At 45.4% G+C, this 25,343-nt stretch overlaps 1 protein-coding gene across 1 annotated transcript; it reads right to left on the reverse strand.

Moving 5' to 3' along the window:
* Positions 1–12,693: 12,693 nt before the first annotated feature.
* LOC308146266 (vacuolar protein sorting-associated protein 37C-like) lies at positions 12,694–23,788 on the reverse strand. The gene is made up of 5 exons (XM_080518002.1): positions 23,396–23,788; positions 22,838–22,947; positions 18,413–18,584; positions 16,103–16,185; positions 12,694–15,395 (listed from the first exon to the last, which is right to left on the reverse strand). The coding sequence occupies exons 2-5, from the start codon at positions 22,928–22,930 to the stop codon at positions 14,688–14,690; spliced, it is 1,056 nt and encodes a 351-aa protein (XP_080374128.1). The 5' UTR covers positions 22,931–22,947; positions 23,396–23,788; the 3' UTR covers positions 12,694–14,687.
* Between the last annotated feature and the right edge of the window lie 1,555 nt (positions 23,789–25,343).

The following is a 25,343-nucleotide window of genomic DNA, read 5'->3' on the forward strand; positions in this document are numbered from 1 at the left end:
CTTCAGCGAGGTTCTAACAGGACGCGCTCATTTCCTTATTTATGTCCGTTTTTAGCCACTCATTGTCCACCGAGCTGCGTCCAGTCAGTGGTGATGATGGAACAAGGCCGCGGATCGACGCCGAGCCAAACCTAAAGAAGAGAAATGCTGAATTTCTCTGCTGAATGCTGAATTATTAAAAAAAAAAAGAGAGAGAGAGAAATGCTGAAAAACACTCTGAGATGTTTAACATCCAGATGTTTTCTCATCAAAGATGTAACTTTCACATCCATAGAAGTGACGCTTGTCTTCCAGTCGAGACGCGACGACGCAGTCGAACCTGGACCAAAACCAGACTCATGGCTAGTATGAACAATAAGTCATTTCTCAAAACCTGTTCTTTTATTTCTAATATTTTGCAACAGTATAGAAGTGTAGGTTTCAATCTTTTCCCACATTTTTTAAAATATCTTCATTGATTCGATGAAAAGAATTGTGTACTGTAGCTTAACTGCTTCAAACATACACACATTTCTTTATATATCTTTTAAAAACAAGACTTAAGGCTTTCTCTTAATTTGCTGCTGCTTTTCATGCAGTCGAGAATTCTTTTTTTTAATCATTTGAATATTAATTGCGGGGTAAAGAGAATCAAATAAAACAAAATCAATTGACATTCATGTACCAACGATGTGAATATTCACTCAAATTCACACTGAATCTCAGTGATTATTCAGTTGATCGTGACGTTCGAGTGTCTGAAGTGGATCTGAAGGACGTTTTTACAACCAACAAAAAAAAACAGCCTGATCTCATGATAGTGCAGAAAAGAAATCACAATTATCACTTGTTCTTTAAATATAAGAAATATCATACTCATGAAATGCGTGAATGGATGAATTCAAGTTTTATCATTTTATCATTTATCAACAATAATTTGTAAAAGGCGTCAGGAGTCTGAGCCGACCTTCACCTGCCGCCTCTATTTTTATTCATATTGATGAAATATTTAAATTATACACTCTCAACACAGTTGATCACACTTGCTTTATTTTTATTTTGAGCGTTTGTTGTCGTTGGAATGATTGTGATCAGTGTGAAAGTCAATATATTTTAATAAAGAACCTCTTCATGTAGAACATATATTGCTACGTGTTTATTTCAGAGAGGAATCCTGCCGTGTGGCTGCGTTAACCCAATGAACACATCCTCCAAACGACTGAATCTCCACGGGGGGAAAGTAACAAACGCAAATCATCCGGCAGCTAAAAGATTTTTATTTTCTCTCTTCCACCTGCTTGAACTTCTGCTGTTTCTTTAAATGTTATTTGTCACGTTTGCTATTTTTAAATGTCTTATTCTTTAGAGGCATTATGAAATATTACTCGGAATCTTTTCCTCTGTTTAGTGTCACTTTAACTTGTTTCTGTCTCAAAATGTATTTCAACCAACACTTTTGTATGAAATACTTCAAAGGGTTTGTAATGAAAATACAGTTTTATCTGAACCAGAGAACATTGCAGCGTCAATATGACGTCATAGTTAGAGCAGAAACTGTGATAACATAGACTTTAAATGACGGTTGGATCTTTTTAGAGAAAAGGAGTCGTAGTGCCAGAAAACGGTTTTGAAAAGAGGAAATAATATCAAACTAGTTTATTAGTATGACCAGATCCAGTGCGAAGTCCTGAAAATGATCAGATCTTAAGAATCTCATTGAGATTAAATAAAACAATGTCAACTAATTCTGTTCAACTCTTATGGTTTGTCGTGGATTTATGCAGCGACTTTCTGCTAATAGAACAGAAATAGATGTAAAAAAAATTATTTTATGTGTCATACTTTTTTAAAAACTGTACCTGAATATTAACCCTTAATTTTGAAAGTTAAACTTGCTTAGTAAAATAAAAAGTTGATCAAACTATTAAGAAAATGTGTTTTGTAAATTGGAGCGACAATAAATCTATTCAATTGATTTTTTTGATTGTATATATTAGACTTTGGTGTGTGTGTGTGTGTGTGTGTGTGTGTGTGTGTGTGTGTGTGTGTGTGCGTGTGTGTGTGTGTGTGTGTGAGATAATCATAATTCTTATTACTACAGTAAAAGCTCTGCGGTTGGTAAAGACAGCAGGACGTTTCTAAACCAGGTTGAGTTGCTGGTTTGATTCCCGGCTCCACCACATGCCCAAGTGTCCTTGAGCAAGACACTGAACCCCAAAGTGGACGGACTGAGCAGCTTGCATGGCCGCCGCCACTGGTGTGTGAAAGTGTGTGAATGTGACCGACAGTGTGAGCAGCTGTGGCGACTGGTCACACGCTGGAAAAGTGTTTTTTCAGTCAAATCTGTTTACAGTAAAGTCCACGGGCTTTATTGTTGTTTAAAGTTTGTTTAAAGTTTGTTTCAAACCCACCAGATGTGGAGGTTTGGAGGTTCTTGACGCTCTTCCCACCACCGTACACTGACGTGTCACATTTCACTCCCTCAGTCACGGTTGTGACATTAAACATGAATGAAAGTGAGCGATATGAAGCCGTCTCTGTCGGTTTTATGATAATTACTTCTTCTTTCTTTCTTTTTTTTTTTTACATTTTAAACTGAAACTTGAACCTGAGTCAGCGACGCCCCTGAAAACCAAGACGGGGAAATATTGTGACGTATCTCTACTTTTACATTCAAATTCAGTTTGTACAAAACAATTCATTGGTATTTAATAGTTTCCTATCATCTTAGTTGTTTTTGTTATTGTCCATCAGAGCATTTCATCCTTTTTTTATTCACATTTCACATAAAGCCTCAACTTTTTATGTTGTTTTTCTGTTTGTATTCCACTACTTTTCATGTAATTTGTTTTTTAAGATAGACAGATAGATAGATAGATAGATAGATGGATAGATAGATAGATAGATAGATAGATAGATAGATAGATAGATAGATAGATAGATAGATAGATAAGCAAATACAGACATATTTTAAATAAATAAATAAATAAATATTCTAAAATAAAAACATTTCTAAAATACATAAATAGATTGACATTTAATGTCAATTCTCTATTTTCATTGTACATTTGTTTACAATGAAATTCAGTGGGTTCAGCTTAAATCTTAGTACTGAATGAGCAGCTCTGCATAATTATACTGCCCCGTTGTTTAACTGGATTAACGTTTCATCGGAATCATCAGAATATTAGCAAGTGGAGAATTTCAACATTTGTGTGTCGTTAAAAAGTCTTGGTTCGAGTTAAACTGATGTTTACGGAGAACCTGAGTGGCCACAGAGAAAACAATCACAACAACTCCTTCCCTCGCGTTCTGAACCGGAGGCAAAGACTTATTATCTTGTGTTCTACGTTTGTCACCGCTGTCGCCTCCACCCCGGTAACATTTGCTGTTGCTGATGTTTTGAGATCAGCTGCTGTGGACGACATTCCATGTTGCTGTTTTCTAACTAAACTACGTGAATCACAGACACGTTAAACTCGCCTCGGTCCAACAGGGAGGAAGGAAATCTCAGCAGCCTCAAAATCATATATCCTTTTTTTACTATAAATGAATGAGCTTGGGGTTTATTTTTCAACATTTGGACATTACATAGTCAATTTCTGCTCCTTTCACTTTATTTCTGGACGTGTCTGAATCAAAAGCTTCAGCCTCAGGAGGAATGGAGGTGGAGAATGATAGAACGAGGAATGGAGGTGTAGAATGATAGAACGCAGCTCTACAGCCGTTTATAATGGAAACCTACGTAAACGTACACTGATTAAAGTTCTCTTTCACATGAAACCATTAAAACAGGGGTGTCAAACATGCAAGAACAGGCCAGAACCGCCATGTGATTTCTTTTTTTTTTTTTTTTAAGTATAAAAATGAAAACTGACAGCGGCGGATCTACAAACACCAGATTGGCCAAAATGACATTGAAAACCACCCTTGGTCAGAATTTGACTCCCAACATTAAAGCATCTGTGGAGGTCAGATAACGCAACACCTTTCACAATAAAACAATGAGTCCAACTTATGTGAAGTGATACTTTAGACACGTAAACTCAAAACAACTTCCAGATGATGACAAATTGTTTTAATCCTGTTTTTTTTTGTTGCAAATATAATATCTGATTTCTTTAAATATGAATATTTCAGAATAGACTGGCAAATTCTTGCAGTTACAAAAGAATCAAAAGAAGGAAAGACTTTGACATTTGTCCGTATCTGCAGTTTAACATGTGATGTTTGACTTGTTGGGCCTCCAGAGGTCAGATCAGGTTGATGTGGCTCCTCAACTGAAATCAGTTTGACACTCCTGCATTAAAACGTTCATTTTATGGTTAAAAAAAATCCAGCTTTCATTTACAATGAAACTACATAAAAGTATGTAGTTTGGTTTTTAGTTGCTGATGAACCAAAAGTGTCGCTTCATTATAAAGTTCAGTGTGTGGAACACTACAGGGCGTCTCATGGTGGAGCGGTGCAGCCGGCAGTCATCACGCAGTACAAGACCTCCAAGTGAAGATCGTTAAAATGACATTATGATAAAGAGTGCAGCACAGCGCCAATGAGAAAAACTGCTTCTTAATTCTATATGTTTAGAGGGACGCAGCAGCAGCACTAACACACCCAGTCAAACTACTAAACTGAACGAACTGCCCAGGCAAAACTAAAGAACCACAATAATACACAACCACTAATAACACTGCAACACAAATATGAACAACAATAAAGACATTCAAACTCCCCTGGTGCATTCCAGCGCAACAATTCAGTTATTGTCCCTACAACATAACACGAGGAGATAATAAGTCGGTAGCTTGTATTAATAATGCGAGATAATGAGATTGTTTAATTTTTAATGCCTGGGAAGGAGTTATTATCTCGTTTTGATATGTACATACAAATCCTGGCAAACCAACCTACTTACACACACAATCATATAATTACACGCTTTCAGATATGAAGGTTGGTTCATTCTGAACAAGGCGTCTTCATAAAAAGTTACTGTAGAATTTACCTATAATTGCTATAAATCAAAAATATCCAATGGATTGAATCAGGACTGCACAATATTAGACACAATTCACAACAATGTTCGCCGGCGCAATAATGATAACGGACACGAACAACAACAATAAAAAAACTAAACAAAAAACGATATTCATGATAAATACAGTCGAGCAGATGTTAATGTCTTTGTATTTACAGATTTTTTTTCTTTTTGCTCCTAATTTAAACAAGTTCTGGGCAGAATATCTTTATTATTGTTTTTTTTTCCTATCAATCACCATTTGTCCTATATTATATGATTGTTGTTTTGTTTGCCTCTAACTCTAACCTGCTTTGTCAAGAAGGTACAAAATAAGTGGGATGATTAAATAAAACTTTTTTTTTTAATTTTATCACAATTTTTTTTTAATTTAATGGTGATAAATGGCAAAAACAAAATTATGCATTATTAAAATGTAATAATTATATATATATATATATATATATATATATATATATATGTCTTCTTTTTTTTATGAAATTTTTTTTTCACTTATTTGGCACTTATTTTATACAGTTTTTACTTTTTTTCACTTATTTTTTTCGCTTATTTTCCTTTCTGGACAAAAGCCGACAAGCCGAAAAATAATAAATAAATAATTTGCCGCTAAGCTGTAGTTTCATATGAGAAAAACAGAATAAAAGCCTTCAGAGGAAGCAGCGTGGCTTTTCACAATAAATCAATCCAGGCGAACATTTATATGTTACCCACAGTTGACTTCAAGCTCTTGCGGCTCTCACACGGTTCCAAATCACAATCTTATGTTATTTTCACTGTCAGTTCACTATTTATGAGCTTTTTTCTATAACATCAAGTGAATTATATTTAAAAACAACCGAGGGTTTTACTGTTTCGATGGAACACAGAGGGAACGATCAGACCAAGACGAACAGTCCCTGGAGTTTAGAAGACAGAGTTTGTTCTGTGAGTTTGTTCAATCAGCAGACTGAACACAAAAACATGATTCTGTTTCACACAATCACAATGAATTTAACACGAGATCTTTGAGTGAAGAACAAGGAAGGACGAACCGGTATTTTGTGTTTGAGTTCGCCTGACGTGCTTCAAATCTAAACACTTAAATTCCTACCGAGGACGAAGCGGGACTTTTTGTTTGACAGTAAGGAGCTCGGTCTGCACAGTTTCCCAGGTGACTTGTGTCGGACCTGATTCACTACGATCGGTACAAAGTGTTGATCGGTTCAGGAAAACAGGAGAACGTGGGGTACAAACAGGAGGATTCAGGCCTGGAAGCTTCCTGCTTTCCGATTGGTGGAAGTTATCAAACGTATTGAAGCAAATGAATCTGAATGTGACTAATGCCTAAAAGAAGGAGGCGACGTGGAGCAGATCAGTGACGAGGTCAAGACTATGAGGAACCAAACTACAACCCATGAGATTCACCAACAATTATAATGAGTAAAAGTCAGAAAATCTTGAGATGAAGTCCTCAGATAGAAGCCGTGGGGGGCCAGCTGAGAAACGCCTCCCCTCATGATACCACATGTTCTCTGGGTTTTCATACGTTCAGTAAATCAGGCCTCGTTTGAGGGCTTTTTCTCTGCAGATGCTTCTTGTGTATCAGTGGTGAGTTGAAGCGCTTTGCGTCGTGTTTGAAATAGTCCAACCGTTCATTTCAGACGATTTTCCAAACCAGGAAGTAGAAGCAATAGATACTTACGAGTCTGCCTGAAGAGAAAACTGACGTGTTTGACCTGCTGACCCTTCCTGTGACTACAGTTACTGGTTTACTTACTGACACACACATCCTGAGCTCCTCAGTGAACATCGGGTTCCTGAGATTCTGGATTTAAACGTCTCCACAAGGATCCTGGAGCTTCTACCTTGACTGTTTCACTTCATCTCCTGCTTCCAGGTGCTTCTGCTCAGGTCCATTCAAGTTTTTCTTCAGCCAGTGTTTAAGGCGTATGTGGTGACATTTTACTTTTCCCCCTTTCGGCGTGTCCTGAAGCAATAGAGCAAACTTACCGCCGGTGACGAGGAGGAGAAGAGAGAAGGCGACGGCGGCGGTGAGATCCATGGCTGAGCTGAGGAACAACAGTCAAACCTGACGAGACGCCGACGACAGAAAAAGTGATGAAAAAGGAAGTGATGCAGGGGAGGAAAACTACCGACGGTGTGTGTGTGTGTGTGTATGTGTGTGTGTGTGTGTATGTGTGTGTGATGGAATCAGTCCATGCTGCTGCTGCAGAAAGTGCAGGTTTCCTCCCTTCAAAGAGATGGAGGATGTGTGTGTGTGTGTGTGTGTGTGTGTGTGTGTGTGTGTGTGTGTGTGTGTGTGTGTGTGTGTGTGTGTGTGTGTGTGTGTGTGTGTGTGTGTGTGTGTGTGTGTGTGTGTGTGTGTGTGTGTTGGGGTGATAAGAAAGGAGGAAGGAGGAAAGGGTGGGAGGAAGAGGTGAAGGGAAGAGTTAGAGCTGTAGTCTAGTGAGTCACGAGCTGCTTCTGCAACGTTGTTTTGGCTGCTGTGACTCTTGATCTGAGCAGCGAGTCTGAGTCCCTCTGACGGGATGAGTTGATGGGTTTCTAACAGCATATATATATATATATATACAGTACAGACCAAAAGTTTGGACACACCTTCTCATTCAAAGAGTTTTCTTTATTTTCATGACTATGAAAATTGTAGATTCACACTGAAGGCATCACAACTATGAATTAGCACATGTGGAATTATATACTTAACAAAAAAGTGTGAAACAACTGAAAATACGCCTTATATTCTAGTTTCTTCAAAGTAGCCACCTTTTGCTGTGATCACTGCTTTGCACACTCTTGGCATTGTCTTGATGAGCTTCAAGACATCGTCACCTGAAATGGTCTTCCAACAGTCTTGAATGAGTTCCCAGAGATTCTTAGAACTTGTTGGCCCTTTTGCCTTCACTCTGCGGTCCAGCTCAGCCCAAACATCTGGATTGGGTTCAGGTCTGGTCCAGCTCAGCCCAAACATCTGGATTGGGTTCAGGCCCGGTGACTGTGGAGGCCAGGTCATCTGGTGCAGCACCCCGTCACTCTCCTTCTTGGTCAAATAGCCCTGACACAGCCTGGAGGTGTTTGAGGTCATTGTCCTGTTGAAAAATAAATGATGGTCCAACTAAATGGAAACCGGATGGAATAGCATGCTGCTGCAAGATGCTGTGGCGCCATGCTGGTTCAGTAGGCCTTCAATTTTGAATAAATCCCCAACAGTGTCACCAGCAAAGCCCCCCCCACACCATCACACCTCCTCCTCCATGCTTCACGGGGGGAACCAGGCATGTAGAGTCCATCGTTCACCTTTTCTTCGTCGCACAAAGACACGGTGGTTGGAACCAAAGATCTCAGATTTGGACTCATCAGACCAAAGCACAGATTTCCACTGGTCTAATGTCCATTCCTTGTGATCTTTAGCCCAAACAAGTCTCTTCTGCTTGTTGCCTGTCCTGAGCAGTGGTTTCCTAGCAGCTATTCTTCCATGAAGGTTTGATTCACACAGTCTCCTCTTAGCAGTTGTTCTAGAGACGTGTCTGCTGCTAGAACTCTGTGTGGCTTTGACCTGCTCTCTAACCTGAGCTGCTGTTAACCTGCCATTTCTGAGGCTGGTGACTCTGATGAACTTATCCTCCGCAGCAGAGGTGACTCTTGGTCTTCTTTCCTGGGCCGGTCCTCATGTGAGCCACTTTCTTTGTAGCACTTGATGGTTTTTGCGACTGCACTTGGGGACACTTTCACAGTTTTCCCAATTTTTCGGACTGACTGACCTTCATTTCTTAAAGTAACGATGGCCACTCGTTTTTCTTTAGTTAGCTGCTTTTTTCTTGCCATAATACAAATTCTAACAGTCTATTCAGTGGGACTATCAGCTGTGTGTCCACCTGACTTCTGCACAACACAACTTATGGTCCCAACCCCATTAATAAGGCAAGAAATCCCACTTATTAAACCTGACAGGGCTCACCTGTGAAGTGAAAACCATTTCAGGTGACGACCTCTTGAAGCTCATCAAGAGAATGCAGAGTGTGTGCAAAGCAGTAATCAGAGCAAAAGGTGGCTACTTTGAAGAAACTAGAATATAAGGCGTATTTTCAGTTGTTTTACACTTTTTTGTTAAGTACATATTTCCACATGTGTTAATTCATAGTCGTGATGCCTTCAGTGTGAATCTACAATGTCAATAGTCATGAAAATAAAGGAAACTCATTGAATGAGAAGGTGTGTCCAAACTTTTGGTCTGTACTGTATATATATATATATATAAATATAAATATATATATATATATAGGATTTCACTAATTAATTAATTATTTCATGGCCCGGTTTTGCTCCATGAATTTGTTTTACCAGTCAAACTCACCTGTCACAGTCAGTGGGTGGATCCTCACACCTGATTGGTTCCCCTGCACACCCAGTCAAGGCGGCTCGAAGTGAATATATCCTGAGCCACTGGGTGGCGCTAGACGTTACAGTCTGCTCCTCCCTGACAGTGAAACTCCAGACTCGTCTCGTTTCCACCCAACAAGGTGAACAACTTTTATTTCTTGACGTCCGTGCGTAAGGTTACGTTCAGCGCGGTCGGGTATCCCAGGTGTCACACACTAATGTGTCCCTGTAGCAACACATAGCTAACGATGGTTCCTCTTACTACACTGTACATCTATCTGTTGGTTTGGATACTCTATTTAACAAAACTTTATTAACAGCTGACACAAACCAAGGCGACGGCTGGGTCCTGTGAGTTCCACACCTCAGAGAAACTCTGACACGTTTCTTCGCCAAGCCTCTACAAAGTTCCCGCAGATCCTCTGGCGATGCAGCCGCCATGTTTTGAAACTCCAGACCAAAGAAACGGGTTTGACTGGGTCATTCGTTAGCCCCGCCCACTGACTGACGCTTCAGTTTGACAAATAAATTCATGAAGCAGTGCAACGTGGGACCATGAAATAATTAATCAAATTATGTGATTTTACATCAAATAAATTTGGTATTTTAAAGATTTAATAATATTCATATATTTAATTCTAATTGAAATTTTTAATAACACACTTATATATCCGATTACAATTTTTCATGATTGACATTTACGTCATGTTGTATTTATTTAATTCTGGCACATTTAGTCCTCCAAACAAAACATGTTTGGCCTTCAAAATAAAGATAAAAACCCAGAAAAGTTTCACTTTCTTTAGCCAGTTTTACTTATTTTTAAGGTTGTTCTTTCGATTTTCTTTCCATTTTAGTTTAATCTGTTTTTGCGCATTGAATCCATTACAAATGTCAACGTTTTTAAGCTATTTTAGCAGTTGTACCGTCTTTAACTGTCAAGTCTGTCTCCTCAAGCATCCAGATATGTTTGTTTCAATGCCTTTTGTGCAATAACACAAAAATCTGATAGACCTATTTCCACAAGACGGTTAATGATCCAGAAGATCCTCTGTAAATGTAATCTGCTCACCATCACAACCTGTCCTAAGTCTTTGATAATTGAATGTATTATCCTGATGTGAAGGAACGCGCTGCATCCACTTTGAATTAAAGACTCTGGAGAGTTCAGTTTAAATCAACTTCAGTTTAATTATTCACAACCCAAAAAAGGAAGAAAGAAAAAGGCTTTTTATCTTTTTTTTTTAACAATCTACCGTCATCAGTATCACCGTGGAATTCCTCAGCATCAGTAAAACAGTTAAATTCCATCTTAAAGTTATTTCCCTCTGAATAATGTTTATGCTAGACTATGTGTCTTCTCCCTTGTGCTTCTCCTAAAACACCGATACTGTCTTTACCTCCGCTGTCCAGACCGGACCGGACCAGACCAGACCGGACTGGACCAGACTATCCGGACTGGACTATACTGGACTGGACTGTGGAGACTGGGAGCTCCTCCGTCTGCAATCCCAACTGCTTGACCTTCTGAAAAGCTGCTCATACACCGTTTGTGTGTGTGTGTAGGACAAATAACACACAGCTGCTGGTTGGGGGGGCTGAGGACGACACCTGGAGCAGAGTGGGGATCTGCTGCCGCCGTGTGGAGTTGTGTGGTATTGCAGCGGAACGGCCTCTTGTGGCTGATTGAAAGTTGATAGACCAGACTGAAGACATCAACTATTTCAGGTGTTGTGATGAGTGACTCTGGAGCTCTGCAGTATTCAGGGTCCATCCACACGACGAAAACAACGATATTTTTCCTCCCCAGTCTCCAAAAAACCTCCGTTCCCACGTCACTATGAACTCAACACGAGGCTTCAGGGCATGTAGTACACACGCCAGGCCTCCGGGGGCGCTGTGACTCACCAAACACCAAAAACGCAGAAGACAAAGCACATAGAAATTTAGAAGTAGATTCCTGCTTGTAACCCTCTATATTCTAGTTCTATAGGTCTATGGCAGCATCTTCTATGACCGTCTTTGCTAACTTTGCCATCCACACCCAGGGTGGGGGGGGGGTTGGAAACACGGCAGAGGTGCTTCGGCACAAGCCGGGGTTTTACAATTTCTTCACTCTGGGACCCGTGTTAAAAAAAACAAAACCTGTTTCCACACTTCTAAAACCGCCTCATGTGGACGACAGGTCAGAAACTGCACGTTTAGGTTAACGGGTTTCCTTGTGTGGACGAACCCCTCAGTCATGACACAGCATCTTTTTCTACGACCATAACCACAATAACTGATCTTTTAACCCTCTTTGGAAAGATGAGATTTTAGTTCATTCACGGCATACTTCTGTATTTCTTTAACTCAAACCAACAAATTGTGGCGCCAAAACAAAACCACATAGTTCGTTTGGTTTAAAACAATGAAAAGAAACCAAAATTGCTCACAACTGAATTTCACGACGCATTCAGTGTGTAATACCACTTTGTACCACAAGGTGGCGGCATGAGTCACTGCAGCTGACTCATAAGAGCTAATAAGAGGCAATTCATTGCTGATATTGAGGACAAACTCGCTCAACAAACAAAATATTTGGCTTCAGTCAAATATTGCAGCCTTACGAGTTTTAAATTTGGGCCACTTTCCCTTTAAGTCGAGGTTTAATTAAACTGCATAGGTGACGTTAAAGTTAACTCTGCAGCTCAACAGCTATTTTATAAGTCCTCTTGTGTCTGAATCCAATCAAGTAGAATGTGCAGATGAAAACTAGACAAGTACTGTCAGTGAGGAAGCTTCTGTAAATTCCAAGATATCCTCCGGGGCGGTTTTGTTTTTTTCTAGAAACGTGACAACTCTTTAGAGAAAGCTCACGCTGCGGTGTACTTTGACCTGAACGACGTTGGGAGGATCCTCTGAGGGCTGCTCTGCTCGTCTCTAGTAAAACCCAACCTGAGTTCAACATAGCTGGAGTTTGAGAAACCGTGGAGCTCGGCAGTGTTTCTGGGACTTGAGAAGGTTCAGGCAGCTTTTCATGCGGCGGAAATTCAACGTTTGACGGGAAGGTTTTCCACCTCTGGCGAGTTCAAGATTAGCGTGTGAATGACGTTCAGCTGGTAAAATAGAACATCCTCCTTCTGAACCGGCTGGTTTCAGGTCAGTTTACGACTGTAGAGCCACCGTTCAACTGCAAAACCACAACGGCTGGAGTCACGTCCTCAACGCAGCCCAATGAGCAACGCCATCGTTCCCCCCAAGCAGAGCTTTCACCCCCCCCACCCCCAAACCCCCCCCCCCGGAGAGAATCCTGCAGCTTAACAAATGAAACTGAACAGAAAGTGTCCTGCATGCAGCAGCCCAAGCATCTACCGTCTGTCACTCACTCAGATTGTGGGGGAACCAGTTCAGGCCATTTCAAAAGCTGGACTTTGTTGGCACTTTACTTCGTAGACCCCCCCCCCCTCACTGCGTTGCCGGACCGATGGCGGCGTGCTAGCTCTGCAACAGGAAGCGTGTCCGTAAAACCCAACCAGTGTGCAGAAGATGCCAAGAGGAGGCTTCAGCTTCACCTGGTCTCCCAGGGTGTGTCTCGCTTTAACACACAGCTTCAAATCTGAAGCCCTGATCTCTCAACAGCATCTTTTCTAGTGACACACACACACACGCACACATGCACGCACGCACACACACACAAAGTGGAAACAGAAATTAACTTGTTTTCTTGTGGGATTCATTGTCAAGCATCAGTTTGTGTGTAACAAACAGAAGGGGGATGAAGAGGGGGATGATGGAGAGGAAGAGACACAGGAAGAAGAGGTGAGGGGAGGAGTGGGGGTTACGTGCCATTATATCTGCAAAAATACATAATTCCCTCATTTTCCTGTAAAACGCAGTGGAATCGGACGCCGGGTCCTCCTCTGGTGGGCGTGGCCAAACTGTAACCAATAGAAACACACCGACAGATCTGTGTGGCGATGTTGTGAGGCAAGATTTTCAAACTAAATTCGATGGCCCACCGACAAGCAGCTGATCTGAGCTTCGCCCTGGTGCGTCAGCGCTCAGCCGCTCCGCTGGACTGCAGAACCGCCAGCGATCACGTTCGTCGGTAAGGTCGAGGACCCGTGACTGCAGAGGTGAAACGTCTCCGCCGGATGAGGAACGCGACACGTCCAGGAGGCGGTTTTAAATGCAGTTTATTGTGGGATTCAATGAACGCTGAATCCGCTTCCTGACGCGCTCCAGTGTGAGGGTGGACAGAGGACAAGAACGTCTCCAGTGAGGGTGGACAGAGGACAAGAACGTCTCCAGTGAGGGTGGACAGAGGACAAGAACGTCTCCAGTGAGGGTGGACAGAGGACAAGAACGTCTCCAGTGAGGGTGGACAACCGTGAAAACTGACCTCAGTGGACTCGTCAACACAAACTGCGTTGATATATTTCCAGCTCAACTTCAGGATTATAGGAAACAATCTTTAACAAACTGTTGTGGTCAACAGTCGAAGCCGAGGCGTCGACGGCGACTCGACGCCCCCTGCTGCACACAAAGTGGTACAACACGTTCCGCTCACCCACTTCCATAATAACCCAGTTTAAATGAAGCGTCCGCTCAGTGTTCCATGTGACCCCAGCTCGTCCTCACAGGTGGACTCGACTGTCAGAACAGCAGAGGAGCTACAGGAGAAGCTCTCACACACAACAACGCGCTGGACTTTACTGAGGTGAAAGAAAACGACGCACAAAATCTCTTTGGTCAAAGAAAATTAAAGAGTGACGGACTTGTGGTGTTCGTGTGAAGACCGGAAGAACCCGGAACACGGCCGGGGAAACAGATCGCTCTGGAGGAGGGCTGAGCTCAGAGACTGTGTGTGTGTGTGTGTGTGTGTGTGTGTGTGTGTGTGTGTGTGTGTGTGTGTGTGTGTGTGTGTGTGTGTGTGTGTGTGTGTGTGTGTGTGTGTGTGTGTGTGTGTGTGTGTGTGTGTGTGTGTGTGTGTGTGTTTCAGAGGACTCCGTGAATCCCACACAGCAACAAGCACGCACACTTTACATGACGGAGGAGTAATTGGTGGGGGGGGGTACAAGTGTTTGGACACTGAAACACAACAACCTGAGACTAGTGGGGGTGGAGGTGGAGGTGGAGGTGGAGGTGGAGGAGGGGGTGGGGGCGGGGGTGGGGTGGGTGACAACAGAGATATTAAGATGAGAAGAATAGTGCAACAAAGAGAAGTAAAGCGAGAGACCTCTGGAGTTTGGGAGCATGGGGTGGGGGGGGGGGGGGTCAGAAGGAGTGAGACGGAGGAGCAGTAGTGCTTTCAGGAGTACGGCTGTGGGACCCCGTAGCCCGGTCTGTACAGGGGCCTCCCCGTCGGGGACTGAGTGTTGGAGTAGGGGGGCCCCGCCGGGTAGCTGTAGCCCCCGTAGCTGTAGGAGGCCGGGTAGGGGGCGGGGCCGCTGGGGGGGTTGCTGCTGGGGGTGTACTGGCCGAAAGCCGAGCCCGGGTGCGGGGTGGGGAAGGAGGGCTGGGCCGGGTAGGGACAGGCGGGCACGGCCGGGGGCCCGAAAGCCGGCCGGGGGCCCGGGTAGCTCCCCGCCGGGGTGAAGGGGGAGCCGGAGCTCGGGTAAGGAGGGAACTGCGAGGGGGGGTTGCCCGCTGCGGCCACCGGGGGAGCGGAGTTGGCGTAGGGGCCGTACGGGAGCCCGGAGGAGGAGGAGGAGGAGGGGCCCCCGGCCGCGGGGGAGGCGGCGGGCTGCGAGGCGTGAGGTCTGGAGTTGGGCTGCTGCTGGTTGACGGTGCCGGCCGTGGTGGGGGGGTTGCTCCAGGGGGAGGGGGGGGCCGCCGGGTCCTGGCTGCCCGCCGAAGACGCCATGGCGGCCGGGCTGCCCTCGCTCCTCTGGCGAAGGACCTCCTGCAGCTTCTCGATACGGACGCGTCGTTTGTGGGCGAGCGAGCGAAGCGACAGGAAGCGCTCCAGGAAGGAATCCAGAGGGAGGGAACCTTCCAGAAACTCGTCAGCGAGAGCCTACACACACACACACACACACACACACACACACACACACACACACACACACACACACACACACACACACACACACACACACACACACACACACACACACACACACACACACACACACACACACACACACACACACACACACACACACACACACACACACACACACACACACACACAGTTTTCAGTCTGGTTCAGGTCAGAACTAGAAGCACCTCCGCCGTGTTTCACACTACGTGCTGGACGACTCTCTCTGCATCAGCGGACCTGGACCGCTGATGCGGTGTGATGATGTCATCATCAACCTCATGCAGCCCGGTGAGCTGAACCATGCAGGACGGCGGTCCTCCAGGACGCGTATTAGCGGAGCTAAAAACACACGTCTCTTACCTGCGAATACTAAAATTCCATTTTCTTACCAGGATCAGATATTTAGTGTGTGTTATTATTCCCACAATTCCCATCATCATTTAACGACTCAGTCAGGTCAAGTTAAAAACTTCAGTGCAAAAACTATTGTGTGCAACATGTTGCTTCATGACTTTTCACTTTTTGTTGTTTGTCATTGTGATCAACTGAAAACACTAAGTTAGCCGAGTTGTGACGATTCCCTGCTGACGCCTCATGTTAACGTGTTGATGATCACAAACCTGCTTCGGAAGCTTTAACACAAACAGTTTGTCAAGTTTGTTTGATAATGAGACACAAACCTCCGACTCCTCCTCGGTTTTACCGCCTTCGGTCTGCAGTCTGGAGAATAACGCCTCTGGAGACACCTGACCAGCCATCCCGTCTGAAGATGGAGGGATGGGGGAGCAGAGGGGGAGTGGGGGAGGAGAGAAATGTAAGTCGACACAGTAAGGGCCAATCCCAATTCTTCATCTTACCCCTCCCCCTCTGAAATGCGCATTCAGGAGGGTCTGAGGGGTGTCCCATCTCACTACTGTGCAGAGGTGGAGGGGTGAGGGGAAGGGCTGTTCACCCCTCTAAACGGAACGTTTACAGATGCACACTTTAAACAGAGGGGTAGGAGGACATGGCGCCAAAGGACTCGCATTTCACATATATAGCTTCTAAGGTTATATAAACCTGTTGTGTTTTATACTAGTAAGAACGGCAGTAGCGCTGCCGTATGGAGCTTCCGTGTGTCTTTGTTTGGTAGAGACCGTGTTTATAACATTTTATTATTACACTGTAGAGTTCCAAAGTCTTCTAATACGGGTGTTTAGAAAACAGGGACCCCCGAGCAAACAAGGAAGCTCCTCCGCTTTCACATGGTGAATGAGGAAATATGTCTGAAGTCTAAATACACAAAACTGAAGTAATCCATGTCTCCGTCTATTTCTTCTCCTTGATGGGGGAAAGGTGGAAAACGAAACAGAGCAGCCAAGCTGCTGCAACACGTTGAATTTGGGACGGCAGGACGATGATCCTGCTGGAAAATCAACAAACATCCGTGGCTCAGCGCTGCTGATATAACGGCGCCGTATTATGACGTCAAAACTGTGAGACGGAGCGAGGGGGGGGCTGAGCAGAGGGAGAGGGGTGGGGCTGAACAGAGGGAGAGGGGCGGGGCTGAACAGAGGGAGAGGGGTGGGGCTGAGCAGAGGGAGAGGGGCGGGGCTGAGCAGAGGGAGAGGGGCGGGGCTGAACAGAGGGAGAGGGGTGGGGCTGAGCAGAGGGAGAGGGGTGGGGCTGAGCAGAGGGAGAGGGGCGGGGCTGAGCAGAGGGAGAGGGGCGGGGCTGAACAGAGGGAGAGGGGCGGGGCTGAGCAGAGGGAGAGGGGCGGGGCTGAGCAGAGGGAGAGGGGTGGGGCTGAACAGAGGGAGAGGGGCGGGGCTGAACAGAGGGAGAGGGGCGGGGCTGAACAGAGGGAGAGGGGCGGGGCTGAGCAGAGGGAGAGGGGTGGGGCTGAGCAGAGGGAGAGGGGGGGCGGGGCTGAGCAGAGGGAGGGGGGGGCGGGGCTGAACAGAGGGAGAGGGGCGGGGCTGAACAGAGGGAGAGGGGCGGGGCTGAACAGAGGGAGAGGGGCGGGGCTGAGCAGAGGGAGAGGGGGCGGGGCTGAGCAGAGGGAGAGGGGGCAGGGCTGAGCAGAGGGAGAGGGGGTGGGGCTGAACAGAGGGAGAGGGGTGGGGCTGAGCAGAGGGAGAGGGGGGGTGGGGCTGAGCAGAGGGAGAGGGGGGCGGGGCTGAGCAGAGGGAGAGGGGGGGCGGGGCTGAACAGAGGGAGAGGGGTGGGGCTGAGCAGAGGGAGAGGGGGGGTCCCAAATCTAAGGGCTGAAACTTTTACCCCTTTGCCTTTGCCCTCATTTTGCAGGGGAAGGCAGAGGCGGAGGGCTAAGGGGTAGGTGGAGGGGTACAAAAGAGAATTGGGATTGGGCCTAAGTGATAAAAATTATTCAGAATACTTTTTTTGATGCACGGCATTTGTTTAGTTTGATTTCAGCTTCTGGGCACACGTTGTGATGTGTGCCCAGAACTAACTTTTCAGTCTGGATCCCACTGGATGTGTTTAAAATGAGGCCCCTGAGCAGGAGCATACAGATGTTTGAAGTGTGTCAGCAAGCAGAGAGATTCTCCTGATGTAAGCTGATTTTAGCGTCTCGAGAGGGACGTCAACACACCGTGTGGGACGAGGCGGGCAGAGAGAACGGCGTGGAACTCAGTTCCACTTCAACAGGAAGTCATAGAAGCCGCAAATGATGGCGGCTGTGCCATTGGAGCGAATAACAGACACTGAAAGGGAAACGGGACACTTTTGAGAAGGTCTGGAGACCATTTGTGAACTTTGTGGAGGGATGGAGGTTATGTGGGGACGAAGAGGACAAGCATCTGTTTGGGGAAACGGACAAATGTAAGAGTGATGCTTCTGATATTCTGTTTTCTGCCCTTCTTGTTCTTGTAATCAGAGAGGGTGTACGTGTTCACGGAGTGTTTATATTGTTCCAGTGTTCATACTTTGTTAGAAATATAAAACATTTGAATAAAAACATTGTTGGACAGGAAGTGATGGGAGCGTACCTCTCACGGAGCAGTGTTGTCTGTAGGTTTCCCTGACGGCCTCCAGGTGGGAGTACCTCTCCACCAGCACCTCCTTCTGCGACTCCAGGCGAGGCTTCATGTCCAGGTTCTGCTCAGCCAGGCTACGATTGGAGGCCAGCGCCATCTCTCTCTCCAGCTGGATGTTCTGGATCTGCAACAGGCCAAAGCTATTTAAAACATGAACTCATAGTGGAAAAGAGAAGTGAGAGACGGGAGCGTGAGCAGTGAGCATGAGTGTCAGACCCACATTTGCCTGAATTGCAAAGACAGTTTTTTTCAGCAGATTTTGACAGCTAACGAAGAGCAAAAAGTCGAGGATTAAAAGAAAAAGAACAAACTTTATTTGTAGCTCTTTCTTTTTGTACTCGGGTTTAAGCAGTGGCATTTCAGAGCCAGGCCTTCACTGCTGGTCTGAGTCAATCCACCCCTCAATAACATTTCTATGGCTACAAAAACCATGTTACTGCATCCCTGCAGTATAAAGAGCCTTTGCATCACAGATGCAAAGGCCAAAATAAATAAATACCTTTATGAATGAAATAATTCCAAGTTCACGTCTCTTCTCCTGCTGCAGCTCCATTAAAAAAGCTGCTGCTTTTCCCCAAACCTCTGGGGGTCGAGGAGAGAGACAAACGTCAGCTTCTCCTGGTCTTGGAAAATAATAAAATAGCAAATAATCTAATCCTGAATCCTTTCAGAGTTTGTAGTGAGCGCAGGTAAATTGTACAGGACCTCCATGCTCAGAGTGCTGTGGTGCGTTCAATGACCTCTTGGAAAAGTCCTTCTTGAAAATTGTTTTGACAATAAATCTGCAACCAAATGTCTTTATCTTCTCCTTTAGTCATTGTAGGTTGATAAAACCACTATTAGATATATTTTTGTTGGTGCAGCTCGCTACAGATGCAGCTAGCTAGCTGGAGGGTGAACTCTCTGACCAGCCAATCAGAGGGCTTGAATACACTGACGTCACGCTCGGCCTTCTAGAAGGCTCTGAGTCACCAATATCAAAACCTGATTGGTTGAAGCAGCAGCGTGACGACACTAGTTTTACACTGCAGACGCCTGCAGAACTGAATGTGAAGGCCTCAGGCAGGTTTCTTTACCCGGCAACAGGTGATAGCTAAAAGGTGATTGGTTAAAAGCTTTAATGTGGAAGAAGGAGTCTGGAAGCAGCAGCCGGGGAGAAGAGATGAGGAGAAACCTGCAGACCAGTTGGAATTATTTAATAAGTATTCATGGACAAAATATAATCAACATCAGTCTGTGATTCTGATCTTTTTCTGAGACCTGCAGAGAAGCCTTGAAGGCCTTGAAGACCCTGATGGTCCGCTACTGGGTTTAAGACATTTCACTTCTTAAAAAATGTCCAATTGTTCAGGTTTGGTTAGAAGATGTTGATTAAATGTGGAATTTTTACACTAAAAGAAAGGGAAACAAGTCAGGGGGGTTTTCGTTTGATTTTTTCGCTGTATCATCTGAAAATAAGCTCCATCCATACTGCTGAGTGATGCCTGATCCTGTCAGACCTTGGAAGCTAAGCAGGGCAGGGCCTGGTCAGTGTCTGGATGGGAGACGTGTGGGAACACCAGGAAGCGTTAGTGAGTGAGTGGTGGTCGGAGGGGTGGATCTTGCAGATTGGCAGCCTCACTTCTCTCAATCTGCCCCAGGGCAGCTGTGGCCACATGTGTAGTTTACCACAGCTGAGAGAGAAAGAATAATGCAACGTTGGGTGTCCAGAAAAGTGCTAAATAAAACTATGCATTGTTCTGTATTTTAATCTTCCAGGCTATTTCATGTGAATTTGGACTGTATATGTCTTTAAATTGCTTCAATGTGTCAATTTAGTGTGAAACAAAGAATACCATTACATTTCTTCTAAAGTGTTCAAAGTGAAACATTTGTTTGAAAATTATGCCAATCAATCATCTTGCTCATGTCGTTAAAAGTTCACAGGTATTTTAGAGGGAGAAAAACAAATGATAACAGTGAGGATGACGAACAAAAAGTTGATGAAAACAAAATGCAATGACGACCAAATTAATGATCCTAAATCAGATTAATTTGCATGAAAAAGATGCTGATGGGTGTGCAAAGCAGGTCGGTCATTTTACACAATTAATATAGGCTCAACATATGTCGCTCAGCATTATCGGAGCTGTTCCAGACGCCATGTGCATTAAAGCTCCACAGACCGTCAAAGACGTCAGACTTTCTGACAACAACAAAGAGGACATGGATCACCAGCTTCAGGCTTTAACAGAAGCAGTTGACTCGTCTTTGTGGAGCAGAGATAAACTGCTTTTCAGGGTCTTTGTCGCTACAAAACAATCATGTCCGTTTTGAAAGCAGAACATCTTTCCACCTAAATATTGGGTTCCTGTGTAGTTATTTATGTGCTTGGATTACAGACATGATCAAGGATTACACTGAATTTTAAGGATGATAAACCGACGTGAGGGTGTTAAACATGTGAGCCAAAATCAGCTGAGTGAGTCTGAACCCTGACCCCCCCCAGGCTGACCCGAGACCAGTGGCTCTCAAACCCATAGTGGGAACATAGCAAGCTCTCCCAGAATCACTTTTAAAACCCCGAAAGTCAGGAGAGCAAAGCCTGGCTTAATGTGTACCAGGAAACTTCGTAGCATGTAGCACAGCTCGGAAAAAAGTCCTCTCATCCACTAAACAGCTCAATTATTTAGCAAACTGCTGGTCTCAATGTCTCTGGCGATAAACAACCAGCTATTTCCTCCTCTTGATATGTTGTCAGAAGTTAACTTCGTCAGTCTTTTCCTTAATATTAAAGAACTCCCTGCTGGTAATGTTACTGACGGACGGTGTACTACAATACTGGACGGGTTGTATCAGGGATCTTATACGAGTACTGCATGCCCTGTCGGACCCCACACCCAATACTGGTATTGGTATCGGCGCTACCCTAAGTTTGACACACCTGTGTGATTTTAAGTTTTTTCAACTCAAACTTTATTTCAAAAAACAATCACAGCTGCCCAAAGTGCTGCACATAATATATATAAAATGGCAACAAATAAAACAAGGGTCGTCTCAAGTTGGGTTAAAAGCCAAGGAATAAAAATGGCTTTTAATATTCATTTTAAAAATGGACCTTGGTTGGTGCGCAGTGGTGTCTCGTCCCATGATTTCGGGACAGCAACAGAAAACGTGTCCCTAAATTTGGATATCTACTGATACCATTCCGATACCAGAGCTCTGTTTGCTTGAATATCATTATTATCATTATTGTTGATTTTATATGAGGCAGTAATAAACTCCCCTCCATCCGTGAATTGCGTTGGTATCGGAACCCGATAGCGATACTGGATGGGACCGGCGCCATCCCTAATCCCACTTCTCTGAGGGCGCAGTTCCACAGTACTTTCTGTGGTGGGCCGGGTTTTCATGCAGTCCGACAGAACAGTAGTGGATGGTAGGGAAAGAACCCGCGATCACCGGGTACGATTTTCCACTCCCCCTCCGCTGAGGTACCGAGCACCAAGGTACTGGTCTGTGAGGAGGAGCGATTGCTGATTGGTCGTGACGATCGTCACTCTTGACTTGCCCACGATATTTAATTATTTCATCGGCTGTAACCCATCGGCTGTAACCGTTGTTGTTTACATGTGCCGCTTTGCTCCCTGTCTGATTTACTAACTGGTTTATTAGAACGTCGGCACATGACACAACACTCAGGAACAGGAGGAGGAGATTCAGCAGGAGGAGGAGATTCAGCAGGAGCTCCTCCTCCTGTTCCTGAGAGGAGCGACACACCACCGTGTTCCTTTGACAAGGTTCATTACATGTTTATGTAATACTTCTCTCCGCGGTTGCCAACATAACTCAGCTGCTTCAGGATATTTCACAACTTCAGCTTAAAACACATTTGTCTTTAACCTTTGGAGTCAATTCTCCTCCATCTCTTTATGCCAAAAGTACAACTAATACCGTTTGACAGTTTGTGTTCGCGGAGTTGGAGACTGGCCTATGTTCGGGAATGGATGAACTTTGTATAAGAAAATATAGAATTTTATTTACTATCCAATTTACTGCTACGTCTAATGATATTAAGCATTTAAGCCTCTGTGACAGTAAAATGTTACCCGTCAAGAGGCTATTCCCTTGTACTCCGAAAAGATATCTATCAAGTTGTTTGTAAGGGTTTTGAGGTCCGGGTCACCCGAGATGACGAGCATATTACTGATCATTTAAAATTTAAACATGATTATACTCTGCTTTCACTGAACTTATCCACTCAACAGAGCCAGAGCCAGAGCCAGAGCCAGAGCCAGAGCCAGGGTCCCCCCCCCCTTAGAAATGAGAGCACCCCCCAGTGAAAAGCAGTGTTGCTGGAGGCAGGACGGCCAAACATTACAACATTTTCCCCTTTACCTCGTCAGACTCCAGCGCCATCGACTCCACCCTCTCCGGGTGGTCCAGCAGCTCCTGCAGCTCTGATTGGCTGAGGTCCTGGAGCTTCTCCATGTGATTTGCCAGGATGGCTGTCAGTCACACACAAACCAGGAAATAACAGTAAAAACAATGTTTGAAGGAAGAAAAAAGAAAAAAGAAAAAAGAAAAGTGGACAGTCAAGAGGCCCTGATGTGTATCGAGGTCTATTTGAGATAAGCATCAACCAGAGGGGTGTCTGGTGGGGTGTCCACGGTCACACTGTGCTCTCCTTCTGGACGATTTACGGCCGTGGAGCTGCTGTTCAGTACGACGGGTCCATTTCTTCCAGGCATATTAACACGTTCTCAGCCCAGTGTGAGTCCGGGCAGAGCCGGTGAGGAGGGTGGAGGGGGAGGTGGGGGGAACGACACATAGGGCGGGTGAGGAAGGTGGGGGGGACCGGGTGGAAGGCACCCAGGGCCGGTGAGGAGGGAGGAGGACCGGGTGGAGGGGCGAGGACGACGGGCCACAACACGGCGGAGGGAAGCCGCTACTCACCCAACGCTAGCAAACCGAGGTGAGGCTGGCACTGCCCGCTGGTGACATCCAACACCACTGCCGCGACACGGCCTCCGCACCTGCTCCCGCGGCCGCAGCAACAAACGCCGAGGTCCGCCGGTGCCGACGGCCGGGCCGCGCTGACAACAACAGCCGCCGCGGCGGGAGCAATGTCAGGCGAGCCCTCGTCAACTTGGAAGGAAAAGCCCGGCGGTCTGGCGATCAAAACCGGCCCCGACACCCGCCACAGTCGATCTCCGCGGCAGCAGTCGACCGCCTTCGTGTCCCGCGGATGGTTACTGTGAAGAATAGAGGGCCGCAGCAGTCGGGAAATGTTGGGAAATCGAGGAAATGTCGCTGAAAAATAAGAAAGTTTCACTCCACACTGACAGAAACCGCCGCCATTTTTGGAAGAATCCACGGCTCAATGCTGGTGGTGGGGAGAAAAGAAAATACAGCCACGAAAAAATGAAGCACAAAAAAACAGCACCTGCGAACATCCATTAACCCGTGTTTTAAAACAAAAAACAATTCAGAATGAATATATTTTATTGACGCAATTTGTTTCACAATTAGCTGTGGCTGTTTTACTTATCCTCCCCCGTGTAGCAGCGTAATGGTAGCGTCCCCTGCTCAGCTGATGTAAGGGAAACCCCTATGTGACGGTAATGTTCCAGCACAGCTGCCAGAGGGCCCCAACACTGCTGTTAGAGGGCCCTAATACTGCTGTTAGAGGGCCCCAACACTGCTGTTAGAGGGCCCGAATACTGCTGTTAGAGGGCCCCAACACTACTGTTAGAGGGCCCCAACACTGCCATTAGAGGGCCCTAACACTGCCATTAGAATGTACCAACACTGCCAATAGAGGGCCCTAACACTGCCATTAGAGGGCCCCAACACTGCCATTAGAGGGCCCCAACACTACTGTTAGAGGGCCCCAACACTGCCATTAGAGGGCCCTAACACTGCCATTAGAGGGCCCGAATACTGCTGTTAGAGGGCCTTAACCCTGCCATTAGAGGGCTCTGATACTGCCATTAGAGGGCCCTACCACTGCTGTTAGAGGGCCTTAACACTGCCATTAGAATGCACCAACACTGCCAATAGAGGGCCCTAACACTGCCATTAGCGGGCCCCAACACTGCCATTAGGGGGCCCCAACACTGTCATTAGAGGGCCCTAATACTGCTGTTAGAGGGCCCTAATACTGCTGTTAGAATGTACCAACACTGCCAATAGAGGGCCCTAACACTGCCATTAGAGGGCCCTAACACTGCCATTAGAGGGCCCTGATACTGCCATTAGAGGGCCCTACCACTGCTGTTAGAGGGCCTTAACACTGCCATTAGAGCCCAACACTGCCATTAGAGGGCCCTAACACTGCCATTAGAGCCCAACACTGCAATTGGAGGGCCCTGATCCTGCCATTAGAGCCCAACACTGCAATTAGAGGGCCCTAACACTGCCATTAGAGGGCCCTAATACTGCCATTAGAGCCCAACACTGCAATTAGAGGGCCCTAATACTGTCATTAGAGCAGTGTTTTTCAACATTTTTTGAGCCAAGGCACACTTTTTTGGGGGGAAAAATCTGGAGGCACACACCGAAAATGTTACAATTTTAAACTCTGTAGCCTCTATTAACAATATAAAGTCATTCTCATCAATGCTTTATCAACAGGAATCAAATAAATATAGAAAAACAGTATTTCCCAATTTCTTTTTTTTATTTGTACTCGCTCAGTGTGAAACCTGGACCTGATGGATGAAGAGCTGAGATCCTGGTTCACATTCTTCCTTTTCAAAAACTTCTCCATCACTGTCACTGACACAGTACTTTGACACAAGATGGGAGCAGGAGGTGGTGGTGATAAACAAGACTGACTGTTTCAGTTTTGATTTCAACGGCAACGTTCTGTGCTGCCATCTGTTGGCGAAGAGTATTAATA

The sequence above is a fragment of the Blennius ocellaris genome, assembly GCF_963422515.1.
Source record: "Blennius ocellaris genome assembly, chromosome: 3".
Taxonomy (NCBI): domain Eukaryota; kingdom Metazoa; phylum Chordata; class Actinopteri; order Blenniiformes; family Blenniidae; genus Blennius; species Blennius ocellaris.